Here is a 26,177-nt window from a genome sequence, read left to right as displayed (position 1 = left end):
AGTCAACACAGCACAAGTAGTGTTATGGTGTAGAGTGTTGAGGCAGCTAGGGAAATAATCATAGCTAAAGAACAGTTTTTTCTCTTCCCTTTTTTGAAGGCAGACATGTTCATTCTTTGTTCTCAGAATGGCCTTCTGGGGTGTAGGACAGCCTACCCCACACCATTCATTATCCTTGACTGCCATGTCGTTTTACCACACAGGGCCCCAAACTCCAGGCCTCGCCCTACACTGGCTCTCTATATCCTAGGAATTTGGGATGTCAGCCAGGCCCTAGAGCCCCAGGCTCCGAGGAGATCAGCGATTCTGTTCATTTTGGATTAGCCCTGGCACCCAGCCATCATTTACAACATTCTTCCCTGGGAACCCAGCAGAGAAAAGTCCCAGGAACTGGCCTGATGTACCTTTGCATCATGAGCTTGCCCTGGGTTGCTGGTTGCCCATGGTATGTTGAGAAGACTTTCCTACAAGCACAGTGGGAAAGGGGAAATTTCCACACCCAGAATATAACCTCTTGGTCGTATTCAGGGCTGGCGACAGAATCCTATCCCCCCATTCCTCTTTCCATCCCTTGGCTTCTTGACTGAAGAGGAAATGAACGGACCCCAGAAATCTCTACATGAGGGTGTGTTGCATCTAAGCTAGTGGAGATCACAGTGGAGTGTCTGGTGCCTGTCCTCTAAATGGGTACATAGAGGTCAGGGTGTCTCCTCCACTGTGAACTGCATATCCAGACCATTATCAGTTACAGCTGCAGAAATGCAAGCGAAGGAGAACATTCCTCTTTGGTGTTTTCATTTATGTTTTACTCAACACAGAAATGTTTAGCTTTAGATTATGAGAAAATTGCTGTGAATTACATTTGTGAAAACTCACAGACTCCTGGTATGTCCTGACGTGGTGCCCCATTTCTTGATTGTTCTGGATTGTGCAGTGGTTCACAATCTTGGCTTGGATTTTAGAATCACCTGGGGAGCTTTTGCAAATCCTAATACTTGGCCCCCACCCAGCATCCTTTTCGTTGGAATCTTTGTGGGAAGGGGCCCAGGAATCAATAGTTCTTACGGTTTCCTGAAAGCTGCCAACTGTACACTTCTGTAAACTGCTGTTGGAACCTGATTTCACCCTGGGCAGGTATTGAATGTAGAGCATACAGAAGTTTCACGGCGTCATGAGGAAAGACATACATTGGGCAAGTTGTAGGCTTTTTTGGGAATGCTTGGCTAAAGGTTTTTATTTACTTCCTTTGCTATCTTCATTGCCGAGCACCACCACCTTAGTCTGAGGGATGGTGGTCTGGTTTATTAAATTAAGATCCAGTTGACTGTTTTGGCTACATTTGAGCCCTGCTGAAATCGGGGAATTGGGGTGTTAACTTAAGTCCTGAAGCTATTTCTGCTAGTCATTTGAGATGGAAAACCTTCCGAAATCAATTACCAGAATCTTTGCCTTCGGGTAAACAGGCGTGTGCCTTTAGCAATGTTCTTAATAGCACTAGTGACAAAACCCAAAAGGTAGAAGCAACCCAAATGTCGGCTGACAGACGAATTGATAAAGTATGACACAGCCATATAATGGGGTATTACTCACTTGAGAAAGGAAGGAAATTCTGGTACAGGCTACAACATGGATGAACCTTGAAGACATCATGCCGAGTGAAGTAAATCAGATACAACTACTTCTGAGTGAAGTAAATCAGATACATAGGGCAAGTGCTATATGATCCTGCTTGCATGAGATAACTACCTTATGAAATAGTCAAATTCCTAGAGACAGAAAAGGGAATAGTGGGAGCCAGGGATGGGGGAGGAAGTGGGCTGGGAGTTACTGTTTAGTGGGCAGAGGTTTGGTTTGGGAAGGTGGAGAATTATTCTGAAGGATGGTGGTGATGGCTGCACAGTGGTGAGAATGTACTTATTAATGCCACTGAATTTTACACTTAAAAAATGGTTAAAATGGTAAACTTTATGTTGTGTATATTTTACAACAATAAAAACATTTTTTTTTGATGAGCGTGTCCTGCCTCTTCTGGGTAGATAGCTGGGGCCCCCTCGCTGAATTTTGGTCGTGTTCACCACAGAATAATGGGTGGTACCTGCACAGGTTGCCTGAGGCTGTTGTCCTCTGCTGTGGCAGTTAAATTGTTGGCTGTTTTTTCTTCTGGTAAAACGGCACAGTTGTCTCCTTGCTTGCTATCAAATTGCCAGCTGTTGCTTCCTCCTCCTGTGCCTTCAACTGCTCCACTCCCCTTTCAGTGGGCTGCTTCTAATCTGCTGTTCTGGGAACAGAGATAAGCCTGCCTTCCTGGTGGTGTGGGGCTTTGTGGTGGCCCTACCCAGTGCCACCCTCCCAGGACTTCCAAGGCCAGGAACCCCTCATCAGCCACTCTGGCGGAACTAAACTGTTGAGTTTCAGGTTTATTTTGTGGCTTCAGTTTTTACATTGGTAGCCAAGGTTTAGCTAATCTTGTTTTGAGTTTGTTACTCATTGATTTTTCTGTCTGGATGTCACCATTTTGAGTGGTGCTTCCATTGGCCCCCTTGAGCTGTTGGCTTCAACTGCAGGTGCCTGTTGTGAGGACACCTGGGTGCGTGCTCGGTGTGGCAGTCTGACAGGAGCCAGCCTCTCCCTGGGCACTGGCTTCCAAGACGAGGTGCCCATCCTTCTGCCTGCCTGGTGCTGAGCAGAGAGCTCCTCTCCTGCCTGTGCCGGAATCTGCTTGGGCCTGAAATTGTGAAACCCAGGACTTAGGATGCTTTCAGTTTGGGAAACATCTGTAGATGTTTTGTCCTGTGCTCACAGTGCCTTATTAAGGCAGACCACTTTCTTCACAGTCCATCGTGTAATCCAAGTAATGCCGGGGGCTCTGGGGCCAGGGTTTCCAGCAGCAAAGAGTAATCCTTGGGGTGTAGATGACTCCCCAGAGTCCGAGTTGAAGGGTGGGGGGTCATGACGGCATCTCCCCAGAGGATTGTGACCTGAAGCTCTTTTGCCTTTGGCACATGGGAGCTGTGGCGCTCCTGAGAATTCCGGGACAGAGAGACCACTGGGCAGGGCCGTGGAGTCTAGCGGCTTCTTGTCATAACTGGAGGACTCTCTTTGGCCTGCTTTCCCGAAGTAAAGGTGGAACATGTTTGTGGAATGAAAAATCAGGCTTTGATCAGTTGAATAGCCGTCCTTCAGCTTACAACTGTGGCATTTATTTGTTTAGGGAATCATGTAGTGACTGCCTGCAAAACAACTAGTGTACTGAGGAATTTGCATCTTCCTGGCTGCAGCCTGCCTGAGGGGTACAGTCTGAGAACCGCTGAACTGACACTTGACTCTGGAACAGAATGTGGCTGCCTATACTGGTTATAATCAGTGTCTGCGCTGAAAGTAAAGTTGTGGTGCAGAACGGGCTTATAATGAGCTGTGTTGTCTTGTATGTAAATTATTGAAGGTGAATATATTCAGTCCTTTTTTATTGTCTTTAAAGGTGATCGTGTAAAGATGCTGTCTGAGTGGAAGCTGCAGTTTGAAGTAAGCCACAAGCCCTTGTGTACAGAGCAGATACATGTATCTGGGAAACAGGCTTTAGAGTAATTTACACATGAAAGATGTTTCCGTGGAGAAAGCTTGTTTTCTGCGTGGACTGTTATCCCATTTAGTGCATAATACAGAGGAAATGAGAAGAGATCAGGAACCACAGAGCCTCACTTGTGAAAGTCCCAAGGGATTCCTTTAAAAAACTTAAAAATTTTTAAAAAGCCCCAATCTCATGTGCACCCTTGCTCTTTTTTTTTTTTTTTTTCTCTCTCTCCATAGAACACTACATAATTTTAGTTGTCATCTTCATTCTTGCTTGTCCCCATACCCCCACCTATGGGCTGAAATGGGAACCCATGAGGACAACAGGTGTCTTTGTGCCGAATCCCAAGAGCCTGCAGTGTTGCAGTGTTGTAAGGTTGTTGTTGATGGCTGGATCCGAAATGCAAAGTTTTCACCCAAACCAACAAATGGTGGAGTATGCCCACTCATTCCCAGGGTCCTGCTTCTTGGCCAGCCTGGACCAGGAGTTGGTTTTCAGCCTGTTCTTCACCTCAGCACCATTTCCTCATAGACCCGTGCCAAACATACATATTAGAACAGATCTATTAGCACATATCGGCGAAACAGGGCGACAAAAGTCAGAAGCAGAGCAGGCCAAATAGATACTGTTTGGTGAGGGGAGGAAGGACATTCAGATCACAGGAGTAAAGCTAACAGAAGGAAGGAACTCTTACCAGAACCCCTTGATTTGGGGTTTTGCAGGATCCAAAGCACCATCCTGCCTACCACTCTCCGTCTAGGTCCTGCTGTGGGACCATTACTTCTGTGATGCAGTAGGACTTTTTTTTTTTTTTTTTTTTTTTTTCATTTATAAAGAACACTTTTTAAAACCTCTCATACCTTGGATTGAAATCAAATCTCTAGTGGCCTGTGTCTCTTGTCTACTCACTAGAGATGGTGAACCTAACCCATGAGGAAACTTGTCTGTTGAGGGGACACGGGAGCTTACTTTTTCATAAATATGGTTCAGTATGAAAATGGAACAAATCAGAAACATGGCAACTACAGACTTGGTGACAGGAGGAGGTGTGTGTGCTGGTAACTTGATCACCTGTGGGGTGCGCTCAGGGCAGGGGCAGAGTTAACAGTGGGTCCCAGCCGTGAGGATAGCCTGGCTGGGTCAGTTGTGTTTGCCTCAAGGTTCTTCCATAGGACTGATGTTCTGTATGTTGGTGTTGTGTGAATGAGTGAGCTTCCTTTTTCTCCTGGGCCTGGAGCACATCTGTTTGGGTGGTGGTCTAAGGATACTTGATGTGCTTGCATCCATTTATTATGAAAGGGATTTGAGTTTGAACTGGATTTGATGGGGATTTTTCTTCAGCACCCATGGTGCATTTCTTCACCCGAAAGTATAATGCATTTTGATGCCATTTCTATGGCAACTGGTGAACTCCAAGGGAACAAATTCTATTTTTGTGCTCTAACATGGTAACAGGATTAGTGAAGGCACATCGAAAATTCCATTATAAGGCAGTGCTGCATTTTGAAGAGAATTGAAATGGTCCAGTACTAAATTTTTAACATGGACTCCATTTGAATACACTTCTAATAATCTGCATGTCGTTCAACCTAGTCTCTGTTTTAAATGTCATTAGGTTTTGTGAGGTTGGGAGGGGATTGATAGGGGCTTATTTTTAATCCCAAATAGGTCCTCCGTAAAGTCTTAGAGGAGCTCCATCCTCTGGATTTCAAAAGCCACCTTGTTCATGCACCTCTGTTATTAGAGATATTATTAGAGATTCTTACCTTCCAAGTGTGTGACACCCTCCCCACACCTGAGCCTGCAGGTCAGGTATTTTTTACTTTTCTGTCCTGCCTTTGAACCAGACCTCTCCGAGAGACCAAAAACAAACAAACAAATGAACTCCTCAGCCGTGGCAGCCCACTTAGGACTCCTCCCCTGACCTGAGCCCCTTGCTGAGGTGGTGGTGTTCGGCCGGGCAGTAGTACCCCTTGCCTTGTCTGTGAGGGCAAGGAGCTGGCTGGAGGTGGTCGGGGTGGTGGGGGCGGGGTGTCGGGCCAGTGCCCCAACGAGCCACACCGTCCTCAGCTTTGGAGCTCCCCTGATAGTGGTTTGGGTTTGGGGAAATGCTACCAAGTTTTTTCCTGATTTTGAGTCAGAAGCCTAAGCTTTCCACTAGGCTAGTTTGGAGACGTTTGGGTGAAGCATCTCAAGCCTCACTTGCTCCAGGCACTTGTATCTGAACCTGGAAGCATGGGGGGCTGGGTGGGAATGTGGGGGAGCTGAACAAGGGCAGCCAGAGGTAGAAGAAAGACATAAAGAAATTCCAGGGTCGTTCTACACTTTGGTTTCCTACAGTTGTTGTGGATGGAGAGACTGTAGCTTCTGTTGTTGAGCTCCTCGTGTTCAGGCCTCGTCTCGAGTTTAGGCCGTGCCACCTTGACACAGTAGGGACCTGGGCAGTTGTTTTCGTCAGTGGAGAGCTGAGGACTCGGTGCCCGTTCCTCTGACCTTTCTCTCCCCTCAGCAGATGGTACTGTTGCGTGTTCTCTTCCACCAATGAAAGAGCTCATTCATGCCATTCACTGAGGGTGGACTCAGAGCTCTGCCCTCCTCCATCTGCTGGGGACAGGGCCTACCACCCAGCTCGGAGGCCGCCCTCAGGCGTTGACTTCCTCACGTTGGCCTGGTGCCGTGCACTGTCCTGGGTAGCACCAGCTGCTCAGCGGCCAAATCGGAACAAGGGAAATGCAGAGTCTCTGTGCTTGTGGGAGGTGCTCAGGGTTTGTCAGTAGTCCTGGCTGAATTCTGCGTTTGTCTCACGAAACAAGTACGGAACAGCTACAGTTTATGGCTGGCCCCTGCATTCCAGTCCCTCCTAGTTATGACGAACCTGGGGGCCCGGCAGAACCTTTTTGCCCAGGCTCTGAAACCTTTACGTGTTATTTTCACATCTCACCTCGCCCCTTTAGTTGTGTTTACTTTGGTCTAACACTCTCCTTCAACATCGAGTGCACTTTTTTCTAGGATGGTTTCTGCTTCCTCCCCTTTCATATTACTATTCAGCACTCGTAGGACAAACATAGATTTTCCTCAGTCCTCTGATTAAGTTCCCAACAGCCTGATTGAAAATGCCAGGAGCAGCCGTGGTGCCTGAGACCACATGGCCTACACCTTGTCTCTCTCTAACTTGCCTTGCAGTGTCTGCATCCAAGAAGATGCAGAGTCCCACGTTTCTGCCTACTTCCCCAGCAGGGACTTTGGTTGAACATTCTTCTGGGTACTCTCCTCTCTGGACACAAAATTTCCTGAGTGGTCTCACTCAGCCCTGTTACTCAGCTGCTACTCTGCTCGGTCTGCTCCTATCCGCTGGTAATCAGCTTTTTACCAGGGACAGAGTTTGTCTTGCGATGATGGTTCACCAGTTGACGTTAATCCTGGGCTCCCCTTTGACCTCAACAATTGGGATTCAGCCTCTAAAATTATCTGAGTCTGACCCCGATCTTCTGCCTTTTTTGTTGTTCTTGTTTTGCTCCTGCAGTAGCCTCAGTGCTGAACTTGATTTCCACCCACCCACCCCCAATAATGTTCCTAAATTGTGGGAGCCTCAGTAAGGTGACTCTAACTATTCCAGGGACTAGCATTTCCCCATGGGAGAATTTGCAAATTGAGCGTAGCTCAGACTCTGGCCAGCAGCCACGCCAATGATGTTGTTTTCATTGTACTTATTTTTACACCGGCTTTGTCTTCATAGCAGCTGATGCTGGTTGTTAAGTTAATGGCTTTTTTCTTCTTTTTCTTTTAGTTACATATAATTATCAGTGCACAGGTTTTTTTTTTTTCTAATCCTTTGAAAGTAAGTTGCAGATGTGATTTTACCTCATGTACTTTGGCAAACATCTCTTTAAGAATAAGGGCATTTTGTTGAAAGCAGGGACTGTAACAGATATTTGTACATCCGTGTTCATAGCAGCATTGGTCAAAATGGCCAAAAGGTAGAAGCAACCCAGGTGTACGTGGACGGATGAACAGATAAACAAATGTCATCTGTCCATACAATGAAATATTTATTCAGCCTTAAAAAGGAAGGAAATTCTCATACAGGTTACAACATGGATGAGCCTTGAGGACATTTTACAGAGTGAACGAAGCCAGTTAAAAAAAGGACAAATACAGGGAACGCCTGGGTGGTTCAGTTGGTTTTAAGCGTCAGACTTGGCCTCACATCACGATCTCACAGTTCATGAGTTCGAGCCCCATGTTGGGCTCTGTGCTGATAGCTTAGAGCCTGGAGCTTGCTTCAGATTCTGTCTCTCCCTTCCCCTGCTCACGCTCTGTCTCTCTGTCTCTCAAAAATAAATAAACATTAAAAATTTTAAAAAAAAAGACAAATACTGAATCCACTTACGTGAGGTACTTGAGTAGTCAGATTCGTTGCAACCCATGTTAAGATTTCTTCTGTTGTCTCCCATAATGTCTGTCTCATTCAAACAGGTTCACACACATCACATGGGATATGTTAATGTTTTCTTTTAAATAAATACATTTAAGTTTGTAAAAAGCAAGTTGATTTAAAGCATACATGGATTTTGGGGTGGTGAAGGTGGTAGGTGTGAACTGACTAGGGTCAAACCAACCCTGAATGTGTAGTGGATCTGGGTCCCTGTGGCCCTGGAGTCAAGTCCCTAAAATGTGTGCCCTGGCTTCCTTTCTAGAGGAGGAATCTTCCAGATGTTTATGATAAGATCAGTGCTAACGTCTCAGGCCTCTTGAGCATCAAAATGTGGCTTGTGTGACTGGGGAACTGAATTTAAAAAAAATTTTTTTTTTTTTTTTAATTTTTTTTTTCAATGTTTATTTTTGGGACAGAGAGAGACAGAGCATGAACGGGGGAGGGGCAGAGAGAGAGGGAGACACAGAATCGGAAACAGGCTCCAGGCTCCGAGCCATCAGCCCAGAGCCTGACGCGGGGCTCGAATTCATGGACCGCGAGATCGTGACCTGGCTGAAGTAGGACGCTTAACCGACTGCGCCACCCAGGCGCCCCTGAATTTTAAAATTTTACTGATGCTTAATTTAGTTATTGGAGAAGTTTTAGTATGTTTGGAACACCTTGGGTATGTGAATCTACTTTTCATCCATAAATTTTATAGAATCTAAATGCAGATACAATGTTTTATGAAATACTTCATGAAAATTTAGTTCCTGCATTGAGATGTGCTGTAAGCATGGAGTACTCACTCGAATCTCACACAGTTAGTATGAGAAGAAATTAAAATGTCCCAGCTTTTTATAGTGCTTATAAGTTAAGATGGTACTTTGGTTATGTTGGGTTCAGTGGAATAGAACTATTGAGTATTCAGTGAAATATGCTGTTAACTTCACCTTTTTTACATTACTGCGACTAGTAGAAAATATCAAATTGTTGGAGGTGGCCATGTTATATTTGTATGAGGCACAGGTGGATACGGTATAAATACAGAATATCACTTTCTTTGTGCAGCAGCTCCTGGCCTCCCTCCTTCAGGTCTTCCTCTTATTTCCCTATCTGGGCTACTGAGGTTTTTAGGCCATGTTGGTTTTTGGTGAATTTTCACTGGAGTTTCATTTGCTTGTTCTTTCCCTCTGTCCTAACAAGGCCTAAGGCCTGGGAGTATCTGAGCTGTAGGCACACCTCTGCTCCTCCAGTAAGTGGAAGAGGCTCTCTGCCCCATCTGTCACCTGCTCGAGGTTTGCTGAGGGGCAGGAGGAACGAGTTCTGATCTGTGTTTCTGCATACATGGGAGAAGGCCCGCCCCTGTTCCTCTTGGGTCTAGCTCTTGGCCCCAGGTCCTCAGCAGAGGTGTGGGAATCATCGGTGGGAGGGCATTGGGACCCCAAAGAGTATAGAGGGGGCACTAGCTCGGATGAGTTCTGCTCCCTCCCAGGAATCACATGCCTGGCATGGAGAGCTGGGAAAGGCCTGGACCTCAAGCCGCCCGATATTTAGGTCTCCAGCTTTCCCTGGGCACAGTTTGAAAACCAGTTACTAAACCCAGTGCAGGGCTGTTTTCACTGAGGAGCATGCATGTGTGTGCACATTTCTGTTTATTCCGTCATCGTGTGTGCCAGGCCCTGGTGTGAAGGTTCCTATGTGATGAACGTTAGTTCCTCTTCCTTCAGTATTTCTCACAGTTTTCACACAAAGGCCGTGAGGAGTTGTGGGGAGTGCTGCAGGTTCACTGAGTGAGCCATAGTCTGTTCAGTGGGCAGGTGTTTTGGCTTTTGACGATTTGAAAGCTCCTCGCTAGCAAGCAGCTCTTATTCCTAGGTGGTCACTAACTAGGGACGAGCTGACTGTGTCTGCCAGGGAGTAAACTTGGGCCATGCCATAGAATCTGAGTCTGAGATGCTGGCTTGGCTCCAGCCAAGGCTCTCCTGGGACAGTGATCGCTGCCTGCCAGCAAGGCCCATGCTGCCCAGGGGAGAGCAGGCTGGAGACGGGAGGAGGGGGATGGCAGGTGGTCTTGCAAGGAGATCAGATGTGCTTTGTGTCATTTGTCCTTTTCTCTCTGGTATCTGCGTTCCCCGCCTTGTCAGCGCCGGGAGTTGGGGCACTTGACTTGGTGGCTCATTTACTGCAGTGGACGTTGGGTGGAACTAATGGCAACAAGAACATTAGTTCTCACAGAACAACAGATCTCTCCAGTTCTTAACTTCCTTTGCTGTTCTCTCCTGAAGTGGTTTGAGTTTTGTCCTTGCTCTGTAACTTTGTTCTCTGAAAATTACTGAGATCTAGAGGAGGTTGTTTTATTGACATCCAAGCATCCATCTCAAAATGACAGGGTCAGATTGTCAGGGCAAAAGTAGACACTGAATATTTGCTGAGGGCTGAGGCCTCCCAGCAGACAAAGGAGTGGTAAGCTTACCCCTTACCTGAGAGAAGAGGTGCCTGACAGGAAGTCAAGGCCGTGTGGAAGGTGGGCCCCTTGGCCCGTTTCCCTCTCAGAGAACCAGCCTGTTGCTGTATACTCTTGGAGTAGACGTCCAGTTTTGACATTGTCCACTCTCATGACTGGTTGTCTTTAGGCCTTGGGTCAGTCTTTCAGTTCCTGCTTTGGGAACTGGGGACTTGGGGTCTTTCCAGTTGTGACATTAACTTTGTCACTTTCTGTGTTCCCTTTCCTTTGGGAAAAGTGATGTTGTCCCCCACTCCCACCCGTATTATCTGGGTTCTGTACCTGATGGAACTGAGGCATGGCGAGAAGAAAAGTCATCTTTGCTAGAATCACTTCCTGAGATTACCTGATACTGACAGATGTAACCTTTTTCACAGGTTTTTCTTGTAAAATTCAACTTCGGAGTGAGGGTCAGAGGGTAAGATTGTTGAGGAAAAGGTTACCCCATACGCATTAGCTCTTCATCAAGGTAACCAGGCTTCTGCGTCTCTAAACCCAGAGTCGATGTGTGCCTTGTCCTTCATGCATGCTGCTATTCCTGGCACCCTGGAACGTCCTCCTGTTTCCATGTGTCCTCTCGGCCGTTGAAGGCCTGGTTTGACCTTTCCTCTCAGTGAGGCCTCTCCGTGGTCATGTGGTCCCTAGAAACTCTTTTTCTGGCCCTGTTTCCTGATCCCCTTTTGTCCCCAGTGAACATAGGTGGGCCCCAGGGATGCCTTGAGTCTTGTTCTCAGCCACCATTCTACTGTTTTGAAGAGCTCAGAGGCATGATGTGTTCTTGTTGGGGATATCACCCCGCCCTGTTACCCCTGCTTCCCAGGGTATCAAATTGTAGAAGGGTTGATTGAAGTGTTACCTTTCCCACTCATGGGTCTGTTCACACGTTGTTTCCGTTTACACATAACAGTCCTATGTGCTGAGCTGGCACGTTGTGGAACATTCCAGCCACAGGCGTGAACCACCTTCCCCTGTGTGGTGCTAGCCACTGGCTGTGCAGGCTGTTCGTCACCTGCCCTTCACTCATCTCCTTCTTGGCCTCCCAGATTCCCAAACAGCTTGCCTTCGATCACTTGCTTGGAGGTCAGCGCTGACATGTTTCCCTGGTGTTTGACGCACTGCAAACACCGTAGTTGGCTGTCTTTTATAGTTTTAAGTTTTGTTCATGAGGATCATGAACTTGATTTTTATCCTTTCGTTGGAAATGAGAGGGTTCCAGAGGACAGTGTGATATCACCCTCAGAAGCTTTCTTCTGGTCTACAACCGGGCAGCCCAAGACTGACTGTCGGCCTAGTTGGAACTAATCCTGGTTTCTCACTCTTAGACTTTCCCCTCATTACAGTAGTTTTCACTGTCAAGAGGTGAATGTTCTCTGTCACCCTTGGTGCCCTGCAGATTCTTCTGTTTTCCAGTGTCTTTGTCCTTCCTCCCAAAAAACCCTCATCTAAGTGGAAGAAGTACCCAGCCTCACTGTCTACTTCAGCTTTGCCTTCCGCATGGCCGTGCACTCTGTGGCCATCTTGGAGTTCACTTCTCAAAGCAGGATTTTTTCTACGTGAATTAACAGTCCTTTCGCGTTCTATATTACAGTGTAGGTTCACCTCAGTGCCACATAACACTGCACCAGCTCTTTTAGAAAAGCAGATAGCTGAAAATAAAAGGTATAAAAATGAGACAGTTAAAAGAGTCGGAGTAATAGCTTTAAAAGAGGCAACCGGAAGAAGATGTCACTTAACCTTTCCTATGAAGGGCACAACCCTAGACCCAGGTCAGTGGGAATGCAGTGTTTGTATTAATGACATTGTATTTCTGTCATAATCTTTTAGCTTGTAATTTGGAGTCTTGGCCCAGGTCAGGGCTGCTTTGAGTAGCAGTGGAGGCCTGCTCGCCAGGCAGAGAGACGGAACACAGCAAGAGAGGTCGGTCAGTGGGGTTTGTGAAAGGTGTCTGATTGCAGAGAAGCTGTGCTGTTTTTACGTACGTACTGGTAGGTTGGTTGGGTTTTAGAGTCCTCCACACACCCACCACCCCTGTCCCACTTCATCGTATGGTTCCGTGTACCCGCTCATTTGCACACCATTACCTAATTTAACCTGTAATTTTGTATTCTCTTACTCTTTTTTTGTTTTACTTTTTTTAAGTTTATTTCTTTTGAGAGAGACTGTGCATGTGAGCGGGGGAGGGCCAGAGAGAGAATCCCAACACTGGGGGTCAATGTCACGAAGGGATCACGACCTGAGCCATCCAGGCACCCCTTGTATTCTGCGTTTCTAACATAATATTTTGTCGCAAACGTTTCCCTCGCCCTGACACAAAGTCTAGAAATCTTTGGAACGGGGCTTGCAAACTCGGGCTCACGGGCCAGTCTGAGTGTTATTGGCATATAGCCACGCTCGTTTGTCTAAGGCTTGTGGGTGGGCTGCTTTCCCAGTGCAGCAGCGGCAGGATGGAGTATTGCTATAGACTGTATGCCTTGTACAGCTGGCTGTATTTCTTCCCTGGCCCTTTATAGGAAAAATCAGCCTGCCCCTGCTGGAGTATGTTTTAGCCTCGCAGTTTTGATCTTGTCCACATCAAAGTTTTGCTTTTACTGTGTACCCATCACAGGAACATTTTAAATTAACAAATCTGTCCACCCAGATCTAACCATCAGCACAGCGATGTAAACCATATGTAACAACGGAACCTTTTACTGTACCTGAGCTGGTCAACCCTCCAGCTTCTAGCAGCTTTTACAGAGAAAAGATGGCGCAGAAATCTCAGTGCCCCTAATTTAATGGGCCTGCTGATTGGTTTCTAAAGCAGAAGGACAGGGATTCTGAATTGGCAGTGTTGTGATCTGCTGGGCCTTCCTCGCGGTCCTCCTGACCACCACGTCCGTGTGGGCCTGGTGCCCCCCTACTGGGGAACAGAGAACTTGAGTGTGTCTCTGCTCCCTTAGCGGGTAGGTGGCTCATCTCTGCCTTGGGTCACCTGGCTCAAGGCAGGCAGCAGGGCTGAGTCTGAGGTAATGGCCCTGGTTTGGCATGTCTGAGGGGTGGCAGTCAGGGCTTGTACAAGCTGCATGAAGGAGGATTAAGGTTTTGAGAGCTGCCTCAGCGCACAGCCACTGGCCAAGCTCCAGACGGCGCGGTCTGGCTGATGACACGAGCGATGTTCTCACCAGCTGCCTGAGCCGGTCAGAGGGAAAAGTAATCCTGTTTGTGCTTCCCCACTGACACAGATGCACAATGAAATGGGCTGTGGCCATGAATGGAAATAGCTTCTGCTCTGGGACCAGAAGGAAATGGACCTTCTGATATTAGTGTTCCATAACCAGTGTAACCAACATTTCCAGGAAGATGTCCCTAGGACAGGATAAGTATTTGCTGCAAACTGACCAGTACTGAGAAATGACCAGATCCTCCAACCCCTTCTTTTTATTGCTGGGTAGGATCTTGCACTTCCCTCAAATGATTCTTTATAGGAGGGCCTTGCAGTGGTGGGGAGGTGACTTCCTCTGAAGGATGTGCTCCACTGTGAACTTGTAATTTCATGAGGGGTAGGGGTCAGCTGGCATTGGCTGACATTTTGCTTGGCATGAAACAAGTTCAAGGCACAGCTCCTTGTAGCCCTAACTGTGTGGGAACCATAAGTAACAGCTTGGACTCCGTTCCCCTCCACTCTCTCCCCATGGCATCAACAGGGAAGTATGCTTCAGATTTCACCTAGTATGTGAGACGAGTCACACTGCAGACAGACAGACGGCCAGGTGCTGTGAGAGCTGTCTGGGCTCTGATTTGTTTCTGGGGGTGAAATTTGGAAACACCACTTCTGGAAATCTGACTGGAGACCTAGCTCAAGGGTCACATGGCATTCAGCTGCTTCTGCAGAGAAAGCAGGCTTGCTGATTAATACATGCCAGGATGTGGAAGTCGCAGGGGGGCGGGGGGGGCCTTGAGCAAACCAGCCCTGTCAGGCCCAGCAGTGCTGGTCAACTAGGGCTCTGCCCCTGTATTCGGTGAGCAGAGACAACTGTGGAGCAGAGTACTTGAAATACATACAGCCCTGGGTGACCTCCCGCTGACCAGGCTACCACCCACTCTCTTGTGTTGCCACGGGCATGAAGATGGTGATGTTGCCCTTGGCCTTGTAGTGTTGCTGTGAGGATTAAGCAGGTATAGCTCAAGTGCTCAGAGAGCACTGGCCCAGGAAGTAGCAGGTATGTGCTGGCAAGCTGGTCTCGGCCCTAGTGCAGGCAGGCGTATGTGGTGATGGCTTGCATAAAGCTCTGCTGAGTGTGGCGACGGTATTTCACAGGAGAATTCGTGAAGGTTTACAGGTAGCCTGCACTGTTCCTGTTTTCCCTGGTGTTTTACTGCCTCGGTGTTGTGTCACTTAAGGATGAGAGTGAGTAAATGAACATGACAAAGTGGAGGTGGGCCCCTTGGCTTTGTGGGCCCTCTGGCAGTCCAGGACTTCAGATGGGCCTACAAGTTCAAAATTCAGTTGGCCACAACCCACCAAGATACCCAGCCTCTTGGGATGGACAGAACTAGGGCCAGATATCCAGAAATCAGCCGATTTCTGGGCAGCTGTATATGGCCTTTTCTTTTCTCTCCTCAGAGTCCCAGAACCAAGCCTATCCATGTCTGTCTTGCCTCCTAGTGTCCAGGAAATAAAACTTTCTGTTGAAATTTGAAAAATATCACATGTGTGTTGTCTGCTAAATTCTGTCCTTAAGTTTTTTGAGATCATTTCTAAAAAATTTTTTTTTACATTTATTTATTTTTGAGAGAGAGCACAAGCGGGGAAGGGGCAGAGAGAGAGGGAGACACAGAATCTGAAGCAAGCTCCAGGCTCTGAGCTGTCAGCACAGAGACCGACGTGGGGCTCGAACTCACAAACCGTGTGAGATCATGACCTGAGCCGAAGTCAGACACTTAACCGAGGGAGCCACCCAAGCGCCCCTCTCAGATCATTTAGATGAGTTGGGATGTTAGCAGACAGTATCCCTGAAAGCAGGAGTGCTTCATCAGGTGTCTCTAAACTTAGGAAGAGAATCCTCTTAGGAAGAGAATCATGGTTCCTCCTTAATGGAATGTGTGTGCCTATTAGGCGCTGCTTAACTCCTCAGGCCTTAGAGCCAGATGGGATGTCTGCCACTTGCATTTCTGGTTCCACGTTGGGTCTTATGTGGTATCTGCTTTTTGTTACAGCATTCGCTGAACACCAAGCTTTGCAAGATGGGACATTGTCCAAGGGGATATAGTGCAGTCTGGCCTTGAAATTATTAATTGCCTTATACTGATCGTTCCCACAGTGCCCCTCTAAGGTACCATGACACTCTTGGTACTCAGTTTGGGGACCAGGGCACTAACTGTCTAATCTCTCTTCATCTTTTCCTTACTCCTTTAAATTGGGACTTTGTTGTAAGGTATCTGTTGGGGATAGATTCAGGACTAGGACACTCGTTTGAATCATGCAGCCTTCTTTGGGTTGGAAACAGTAGGTGAAATTTTCTTCCTGTCTCTTGTCCTTCAATTAACTCAACACAGTGAATGGTGGCTCCTGCCTCTTGGCCACAGGTCAGTATGAAAACGGAATAGCATTTTAGGATCTTTTTGACTTAAAACTTTGCCTGAATTGGTTGAAGATGATGTCTACTGTATCACAGGAATCCTACATCCTTATATATGCGGGTAGATTTAGGAGTTTCTGAGTTTTCAGCTTGTCTCTCCCCATAAGCCCTGGTGCTGAGCCGTTGATTCACCCTGTCCACGTGCATCCGCTCTTGGGTTCTCTCTCTTTTGCATCTGTGAACTCCACAGGTGCAGGTATAGTTGAAAATGCACCATGAGGCAAGAATGGACTTCTCCTATTGTTATCTGTGTTCTGAATGACCCTGGAATCTATCCCCCAGACCCCCTCCAAGCATGCCCCCCCCCCCCTTTTCTCCTGCCACTATATTCTCTGCACTGAGTCAAGAACCTGTGAAGGACAAAAGCCAGTGTGGTCACCTGGCCCCTGTGCTGTGCCATCCCTCCCTTCCCACTTCAAATGGTCCTCAGATGCACTGGTATCTCCCCTGCCTCCAGACCCATGCCTGTGTCCCTGCATCGGTCCCTCCTTCTCCTGTCACAAGCCTTGACCCTCTCTGTTCTTGTCTGTCCCTCTCTGCCTCACCCACCACAGGAGTGTGCACACCCTCCCTGTCCTTGGCCAGAGCAGCCTGGCCCTTCTCCTTTACAGTACTTGCCCCAGTATGCTTAATCACTGGAAGAATGTCACGTTGACCACAGGGTCCTGGGCCCGGCACATGGCACACACGGGATGCGTTGGCTGAGCCAGTGAATCTGGCAGTCACCACATTTTTCTGTGTGTGAGCACGAGCTGCTTTCCTTTCCAAAGCTTTGAGATCTAGAATCCCCAGGGTGACGTTAGTGTAGGGTGCCTTCCATACCCGAGAGCACTCACTGTGTACTGGGAGGACAAGAATGAAGGAAAGGTTGCTCTGGCCCCGGGCTCCCAGGTGTGTGTGCACTGGCCAGACTGTTCAGGGAAGCACCAGGTACAGCAAATGAAAGGCCTGAAGGTGACAGGGAAGGGGGCCCACCGTGGCCACTGTGTTTAGTGTTGATGCTAGGGTCTGGGGCAGTGCGGGGTGGGGTGGTGGTGACCACTGTGGGAAGAATGTACCTAAGGCAGGAACCTAGTTGGATCTGTTGTGTCAGAGAAGTCACCCTGGCTCTCACATAGAGCCGCTTGCTAGTGCCTGTCTTTCTTGACCCACAACAGACTAGAGAGTCTTGTTGGTTTCTTTTGTGTTCTTTGCCACGGTGCGAATGAGTGGCTTCTGGAAGTTTCGTGAGGATTTTAGTTTCCCGCAGTCCTGGGAGGGCTGAGCTGCAGGTTTTCGGGCCATGGCTTTTTAAGCTGTGAGTGTGGAGCAGGACATCCTGGTCATCTCATGGTGATCCCTCACGTAGATGGATGTCACCTGTCACTGGTTATCTTGAGAGCCACCTGAAAGAAACTTTGAGGTGCTTGTGTCTCTGAGGTCCATCTGATCTGTTAAACTGCACCATGTCTTCGCATTTGAACTGACAGCCTCTAGCAGTTTCTTTCCTGATTGACCTCAGTCTTCACAAGTGTATGGGTCTTGTGCTTAGTTTTTCATGTTACTTAAGATGCGCCAGCTTGTCCCGATCATTTGCATTGGGACTTTCTGGAGTTGCACGTTCATCTGCTAAATGGGGGCTTCCTTGATTCCAAGTCCAACTGAAACTTACCAGGAGTCATGTTAGAGTCTGGGTCACCCTGGCTGCCTAGGTCTGATCTTTCTACTTCCTGGGTAAGTTACTTTTCTGTGCCTCCGTTTCTTCATCTTTAAAATGGGGATAAGACCAGAAGCAATCTCAGAGTTGTTTTGAGGATTTAAATGTTACTATGTGTCAAATGTGAGAGGGCTGACTAGGGAAGGGTGTTTGCTTTTTGTGGTGGAAATAGTGGTTTAAAAGGTAGAGATGAGGCAAAGTTGGAGGATCAGGCTATCTGTAGAGAAAGCTCCGTTCATTTTGTGAACAAAAAAAATGCAGCTTTCTTGGCTCAACAGCCCATCAGGGCTCGCTTGAAGGTGAAGAAAAGTGGTTATGTCCAGAGCCTTCCATCCCTTAGCTTCCCTGAGAGTCCATTTGGAGAGAAAAAAAGGTACAGCCCAGCCCACAGGTTCCAGAAGTCAGTTGCCTTGACTTCATCTTGCCCTGTGGACACTGTTTAGAGACTTCCAGGATGTCATTGCTTAATGGAAAACATATGGGACTGCTTCCTCCTGGTGGGGCGTGCTTGGCCCCCTGGCATTTTGTGTGCTTGTGGCTGACTGGGCTCCACTGCCCTGGGGCCAGAACATCTCCAGGATGGGGCCACCCCTGCCCCTTGCTGTGGCAGCTTACCTGCCATGTGCTTGGCTGTGAAATTCTCAGGCTGTTTTCTTGGAGAAACTGAATAGTGGAAGCAGAACTGCAAATCATTCTTTATCCTCACTTAGTGCCACCCTCCTTTCCAGCCTTCCAGGCTCACTTCAGTGTATATCCCAGCCTCCCTTCATGATGGTGCCACATTTACACTTGTTTCCTTTTATTCCTCTGGACCAGCATTCTGTCCTGCTGCGTGGAACCTTCTCCCAGCTGACTCCAAGGAGTTCTTTTTAAGAACTTTTAAGACTCCTACTGACCTATTTCCTTCTCTGTGATGTTGCCCTTCTGTTGAGACTTGTATCCAGACACTCAGCATGTCCTGTATCTCTGTGTGCCTGGTCCATGGCCACCATACAGAAGCATCCTGGCCAGCTGGCACACTGTCCATGTCATTCTTCCCTCTGTCTCCCCCTCCTGCCTCACCGGCCCCACCCCAGTTTCTGTAGTTGCCCAATAAACGATTACCCACATCCACTTACCTGTGGAGGATTTTCCAGGGAGTGCTCCAAAGCTTCTGCAGTCCTGTACCTGGCTCTCTGCCCTCCGCCCCACTTCCCACAGTTCCTGAAAACTCTCCTGACCCACTGGCTTCTCCCACCTGGAACCCGCAGTCGGTCTTGGCTGGCTCCCCTCCAGAGACATGGTGTTGGGTTTTGTTTTGTTTTTTAAACAGTTTACTGTTGTGTTTGTAGTGCCTTTATTTTGAAAGTAAACTAAATAAAAAACCACACATGGATATCAGTAAAATTAAATACAATGAGAACAGAACAACAGCGTTGTTAAATTCTACGCAGATGGTCATATTCTCTGCTGACACCTGTCTGCACAGCCTTTCACACTGGCACCAATCAGGGACTTTCCTTGTGAATACTGGAATGAGTAAAATGAAAATAGAGGATGCATACCAGGTGATTAAACGCCATCCACCTAAAGGTGTCCTTTGAACCCTCCTACAGCCGCACCTGAGCCCTGGCATATCACTCTGCAGGTGGCTGTAGACCTTGCTTCTCTGAGGTTGAGGTCCCCTCTTTACTGATTAAACCTCAGTTGGAGAAAAACCCTTTTCTGTCTTCCTTGCTGCCCACCTCAGGAATGAAGGCACACTTTTTGAAGGCTCCACGCATGACTGAATGCGGCTTCTGGGGTGCTTCCTCCCTTCCCATGTCCTACTCAGTGGTGTGTGATTCAGCCTGGCCCCTTGATCTCTCTTCCTTCCCTCTGTTCTCTTCTCTGAGCAATCTCCTGCTGATGGTTCCACACCTTACCCCACCCTTTGGGTGCTTCCCCTCCTTCCTGCTCTTATTGGGATGCATTTTACTCAAGTCATTGGGCTCCTTTCTTACCTCCCAGCTGGGCTTTCCTCATGCATACCTCATGCGCTTACCTCCCACCAGTAATGCCTCCATGCCTACTGCCCTGCCTTGATTTGTGCCCCAGGCACTTCCTTCCGGGACCACGTGGCCATTAGTTCTGGACAGACTTGTACCACAAGTAACCCTGATGGGAGAAGGGATGTGTCTTGTGTCTCCAGAGCCTGGAACAGGCCTACCCACTCACATCTGCCTTTGGAAAGTATTGTAATCCAGGATATTCTCACTGTTCCCACCTTCAGATGAAGTTGATGTAGGGAAATGCCCCTCCATGGTCCTGAACTCCTGGAACACTGCTCTTGTCTTGGGAGATGCTCTCCAGACTGCTGCCCACTTCCCCACCTGCAGGCCCCCTCAAGCTCTGATGCCAGATGCCTGTCTGGTTTCAGCCCTGAGTGCTCCTTCCCCATCTTTAGCACCATTTGGTGGGGGTGGGTACCCGGAAATCGCTCCACACCTTCAAAGCCCCCCTATTCCCTTTCCTGTAAGTGTTCCCAGCCTGTTGTTCTGGGAGAGCATACCCATCTTAGAGTCTGCCCTAGGAGCTGCCCCCACCTCCACCCCCTTCTCAGATCTCCAGAGGACCCTGAGAAGGGCACAGATTATAAATACTCACCTGGTGTCTTGGACACAGTTGGGCCTCATTAAATACTTAAGTTCAGCATTTGATGCAAGACCACATCTAGACCTAAGTTGGGACTGCTGCAACATACCCACCCTCTGTTGTCTTGGATGGTAGCACTAGGATTTCTCTCCACAGTGTTGTCCTCTCTAATGAACTAAATGACTGATGAGTTACTTGGTTTGAGGTTTGTTTGGTTCTTTGTTTCTTGTTTGTTTTTAAGTGGCCATCCCATCTGGGAAAAGGGGAAAGGCACTTGGCAGATTTCTTACCTGTTCGGTGAAAAAGGATAAAGAACAGTCTTAACCTTTTTTTTTTTTTTTTTTTTTTTTTAATAAGTCTGGGTCAATTTTATTTATTTATTTATTTATTTATTTATTTATTTATTTATTTAAAGGTTTTTCTTTCTTTCTTTTTTTTTTTTTAACATTTATTCAATTTTGAGAGAGCATGAGTGGGGGAGGGGCAGAGAGCAAGAGAGAGACACAATCCGAAGCAGGCTCCAGGCTCTGAGCTGACCGCACAGAGCCCGACATGGGGCTCAAACTCACGGACCTCGAGATCATGACCTGAGCCGAAGTCGGACGCTTAACCGACGGAGCCACCCAGGTGTCCCAGTCTTAACCTCTTAAAGCAAGCCTGGATTCAGTTCCCAGACTGAATCTGTAAGATTCAGCCTCTTGCACGTGTTGGCTTTGGGCTCCTCCCACTTGGGTCCCCTCCCTGCAGCGGCCTCTCCCATGTGTTCACTAGCCAGGTGACACCTAGACCTGCAGTCAGCCAGAGCGCCCTGGAAGGAATGCTGTCTCCTTGACCAGGTCCGTTTTGTCAGCTCATGGGCTTCCCCTGCAAATAGGACCCATGTGTGGGGCTGGCCGTGGGGGCAGAGGGTGGGGAGGTGGACGCCTCAGACCAGGAGGGCCAGCTCTCCACAGCCCCCTGTGACTGACTTGCTTTTACGTAGCAAGCTTTCCCCTGGTGCTTTTAAAACTTGATAATTTGCCAGAACTGCATCTACCAAAACCTTTGTGGGGCTCTTGGTTTAAATCACACTTGGATTGAATTATAAAGTAATTCTTCAGCAGCCAGAGTGCCTAGCTTGTGCTAAGTGTGTTCCAGAAAGAAAGCCATGACAGAGCCAGTGAACTTGCCCTGTCTTTTTTGGTCCCCTCTGCCTACCAGAGTCATGTGATTGTAAAATCTGCCCTTTTTTCCCAAGCCTTTGCCTGACTCCCTCAGCCGGAGAGGTTTTCTTACCCGCACTGAACTCCTAGGGTTATTACTGGCGATATTCATTAGCTGCAGGCAGCTCCTAGATTACAAAGTCTTTCTTATTCTGGGCACTGGGCTTAAAGCTGATACTTCCTTTTTCTTGCCAGTAGAAAAGTGTACACCGAAAGAATGCCAAATAGTCAGTACACATTTGAGCAGATGTTTCTTCTCATTAACAGAGTGTGGGAACTCTCGGCACTGCAAGTAAGGGGTGAATTACTGTGTTTCTGGAGGGCATTTTGGCAGTAAAAACATGTACCCCATATCTGTGGTTTTGTTAGAATAACTGGACAGGTGCACAAAGTTGCCGTCGTGAGGATGCTCTTGGCGGGATTTGCATTCTTGGCGTGGCCCGAAGCAGGGGTCGTTCAGGTGAGGAGAGTGCCTTGGAAGGGGTGCTCATACAGGCATTGACCCCCTGTGCAGTTCGCGAGAAGTAACCTTCTGTATCTCTGTGAATAAGCTTTGAAAACCTGGTTAATAAAGTGATAACTTTCAGGTTATCAACACTTACTTTGTGGGATTTCTTTAATCAGCAAACATGTGTTATTTTAGTCACCAAGGACGTGTTCTTAGTGTGAGCATTTGCCCTGAGCACTTGGCAGTGGACTCCGTGGGCCACTCTTCTGGCCCTGATCGCCAAACAGAATTACTGACTTGGCTCGATGTTTCATGAGCCACAAGTACAAAGAATTTTAATGTAAAGGACATATTTGGGGGCTTGCAAATCATCCTGCCTCCCACACGGGCAGTGTCCCTGAAAAACTCTCAGATGGGTGTTGCCTGGGTGGCTCTGTGTGTCAAGCATCCGACTCTGGTTCACGTCATGATCTCATGGTTCATGGGATCGAGCCCCATGTTGGGCTGTGCACCTATACTGCCAGAGCCTGCTTGGGGATGCGGTTTCTGTCCCCCCAACCCCAACTAAATGAGTAAAAACTTTTTTTTTTTAAATAACCGTTACATGATGTGAAAACCTGGTTTGTTGCTTATTCTTCCTCTTTCTGCATGGAATCAGTAGTGCTCACAGCCCTTGCAGGCTCCTGGTCAGCTCTTCTCTCTGAGCCCCGTCTCTCCTGATGCGCACTATTGGTGCATGCTCTCTCTTCCGTTCTGTAGGATGCGTCGTCTGCTCTCTGCCGAGGAGAGCAGACACAGGGGGCCTTTTATTTTAGTCAGTGCAAGAAGCGGCTCTCTGGTCAGCCTGACCAGTTTCCATCAGAGGAGCTCGGCCCTTGGAAGCCACACACTCGTGGCACTGTGAGTGGTGCCCATCTGCTGCCTGGTTTCTGATAATGGCTTTTTTCTCCTTGTAGAGTGCCCAGTGAAGAATGTGATGGGATCAGTAGCATGTCTGCGGAGAGCGGCCCTGGGACGAGATTGAGAAATCTGCCAGTGATGGGGGATGGACTAGAAACCACCCAAATGTCTACAACGCAGGCCCAGGCCCAACCCCAGCAAGCCAACACAGCCAGCACCAACCCCCCGCCCCCGGAGACCTCCAACCCCAACAAGCCCAAGAGGCAGACGAATCAATTGCAATATCTGCTCAAAGTGGTGCTCAAGACACTATGGAAACACCAGTTTGCGTGGCCTTTCCAGCAGCCTGTGGACGCCGTCAAGCTAAACCTCCCTGTGAGTAACTTGGGCAGGGCCCGGGGCTGCTGTCCTCCAGGTCCCTTCCCGTGTTGCTCCTGGGGACGGTGGGGGACGGGAGGAGGACACAGAACTGCCTTTGGGGCCCCGCTGTGAACTGCCAGCACTCATGAGGCCCTTGAGTGAATGGTTTTGGTAGTCCTGACAGACAGTCATCAGTTCTTAGATTTCGGCTCTGGGAGAAACTGTAGAGAAGTTGAAATTGGGGGTGAAAAGGAGTGCTTGCAGCTTTCCTTCTGATCCCTTAGGGGAGCTGAAGTAGGAGCAGTTGGTGGTCCAGGCCCCCTACTTCTCAGGCATGGTTGGGAGGCTGTGGAAGGGGGACTGGTTTGCTACAGTACCTTTTCTGTACTGACATGGTCGTCATCGTCGCGATCACCCAGAGCACAGGGTGGGAAGAGGCAGTGGAGTATCTCCCAGGCAACCAGTACTTGGAGGGGCCTGGTTGGAGGGAGGAGGAACCAGTGCAGCTTTGCCCTCGGCTGCCTTCACGCACACCCCCACCTGCTCAGTTGCAGCCACGGTGCACTTGCTTTGGTTCTTCTGTACCCCTCTTCTGCTCTTTCCCTAGAGAGTTTTCCTTTTGCCCACATCCCTAGCAAATGGTTCTGGAACCTCAGTTTGTATCTCTAACTGAACCTCAGGGAAGAAATGGGATAGATAATTTTTTTCTTTTCTTCTAGCATTGAGGACTAAGTGTCTCTAAGTTAAGCCCTGCTGTTTGCTAAGTCTTACACATCCCCTGGATGAGGAGTTACATGATTATTGCCATAGACGCAGGCATGGGTCTTTGGGGCTTTGAACTGCACAAGTGTAGGAACCTCAGCCTTTGCCAGGCATCCAGTTTCAAAAAGGATGAATACACTGCTAGTGTGACCCTCCTGTTGTGAAAGCAGCTGTGTCCGTGACATTCGTCCAGTTACCTCTCTCTGTTGAGTATGTGTCATGTGCACTCAGGAAGAGCAAGTCAGGAGGAGGCACTGCGGGTCTAGATCATGAACTGGCTCAAGAAAAGGGGTGGAAGCAAAAGAGGATCCTTGCCAGATCTGGGCTTCAGAGGCTACTCTTGCTGGTGACCGTGACAAGGAGTAGGGGCAGACGACCTGTCACTGGAGGGAGGTTCTTCAGAGAGCTTGCTACAGCATAATCTCTGGTTGGGTTAGTGGGCTGGGCTGGGCCGTGTGGGATCCACAGGTGAGGGTGACCTTCCCAGAGCAAAGGCAAAGACTGGGAGGAGGTGGGTCTGGGGTGGGGGGTGAAATCCAGGGGGTACTGCAACTTTTATAGCACCAGAGGGAGGTGGTGGGAGACCTGTAGAAGAGAGCCAGGAGAATCACCAGCAGAGAGCAGTCCCCCAGGTTTCCACATCAGAGGCTGCAGGGAGGTCAAAGAGATGAGGATTCCGACCTGACCCTCCTGTTGGCCTTTAGGAAGGCATTGGTGACCTTAGGAAGATGTGACGCAGAAGTAGAAACCAGATTCCCGACGGTGTGAATGAGAAGGTGAGGATGTGAAGCCATCATTTCGAGAAATTTGGCATTGAAGGGAAACCGCGGCAGAGCCAGAATGGAGGAGGGGTTGGTTTGTTACAGGAAAAGTCAGAGGGCTGAGAGGGTGAAGACTGAGGAAAAGGGGGCGGGGGGGCGGGGGCACCCAAAATCCCGAGAAAGCAGCATCCCCAGCTAGCAGGACAGACATGGGGTAGGGGGGTCTGTAAGGCCCAGTGGTTTGGGAGTTTGAGGTCATTGCTGTGCAGTGGAGGCCAGGGTCCCCGGAGGTCACAGTGTGAATCCCTGTCTCTGTGACTGTTGACATCACCCTCAGCAGTTCTGACGTAGGAAGAAGAGGCCGGTGCAAGGTGGCACTGATCTGGTGTCTTCAGGGAGGTGGGAGCGCCAGGAACTGACCCAGAGGAGTAGGGCAGGGCTAGTCAGTCAGAAGCAGCGTTCTGCTTAAAGCCTGGTGTTCCAGGGACCTCTCCCCCTCCTCGAGAAAATGTTACTACAGCCACAAAAAAAAAGGGTTCTGTCTTTTTCTGTTTTCTGACACCTTCCAGGAATCTTTATCTGCATTTTGGCCTCTGATCTCTGCTGGACTTTTCACTAGAATGCCTGCCCCTTCTGTTCAGTAAACATGTACAGTTAGATTGTCATGCCCCTAAACCCACTGCCCCCTTGTCAGCACGCTCATGCGCTCGCTCTCTGTCTCTCTCCCTCTACTTGACAGGCCATGGCCAGTTCAAGCAGCTGACACCATTATTGGCCATAGACTACAAAATATATTTCCACTGGGGCCTTGGTTCTCTTGGGAAAGGTGGCCAGAGCCATAGTAGAATATAGAAAGTCTGGTACAGTCTGTCCTTGTGGCCTCCTGGGCAGGGTACCCGGGCATGCGTGTGCAGCCCTTGTCAGCTCAGGGCTATGATCTCCGCCACTCATTATGTGTAAGCTGGTTGCTTTTGTTCTTTCTCGTGGGGGTCAGAACAGCTTAAAGCCTCACACCCTGTGCTTACCTTTCCAATACTGTCCACCATTTCCAGGCAAGACCGTGGCACTTGGTGAGGGATAGGCCTGCCTCTCTGCCATCAGGACTTGGTTCTGATACCACACCCAGGCCTGATTAAGGGAGCCTCTGAGATTGCAGTCTACCTTGGAGCTGGCCAGCTGCATGCGGGTCTCCCTGCCTGGCTCTCTCTGGTCCTTCTACAGGGAAGCCTGGTGTGCTGCCTGTTCTGTTCCCAGATACCTCCTGTGGTTATTTTTAAATATAAACATTCAGTTTTTAGGATAGGTTTAGATTTAGAGAAAGCGGAC

General features: G+C 48.6%; 1 protein-coding gene across 8 annotated transcripts in view; it reads left to right on the top strand.

The window, feature by feature from the left end:
- Positions 1-26,177, top strand: part of BRD4 (bromodomain containing 4) — an 86,536-nt gene that overhangs the window by 27,454 nt on the left and 32,905 nt on the right. For 7 of the 8 annotated variants that reach the window (XM_047850637.1, XM_047850633.1, XM_047850630.1 and 4 more), the window contains exon 2: positions 23,025-23,343. In XM_047850637.1, coding sequence (XP_047706593.1) covers positions 23,059-23,343 — 285 coding nt within the window. In that variant the 5' untranslated portion in view covers positions 23,025-23,058. Of the gene's footprint in view, positions 1-23,024; positions 23,344-24,794; positions 24,867-26,177 lie in introns of those variants that run through there. The other variant, XM_047850638.1, reaches the window with a different exon arrangement.

This window comes from Prionailurus viverrinus, chromosome A2 (assembly GCF_022837055.1).
Source record: "Prionailurus viverrinus isolate Anna chromosome A2, UM_Priviv_1.0, whole genome shotgun sequence".
In the NCBI taxonomy this organism is placed as follows: domain Eukaryota; kingdom Metazoa; phylum Chordata; class Mammalia; order Carnivora; family Felidae; genus Prionailurus; species Prionailurus viverrinus.
This window is presented reverse-complemented; position numbering and strand designations above follow the sequence as displayed.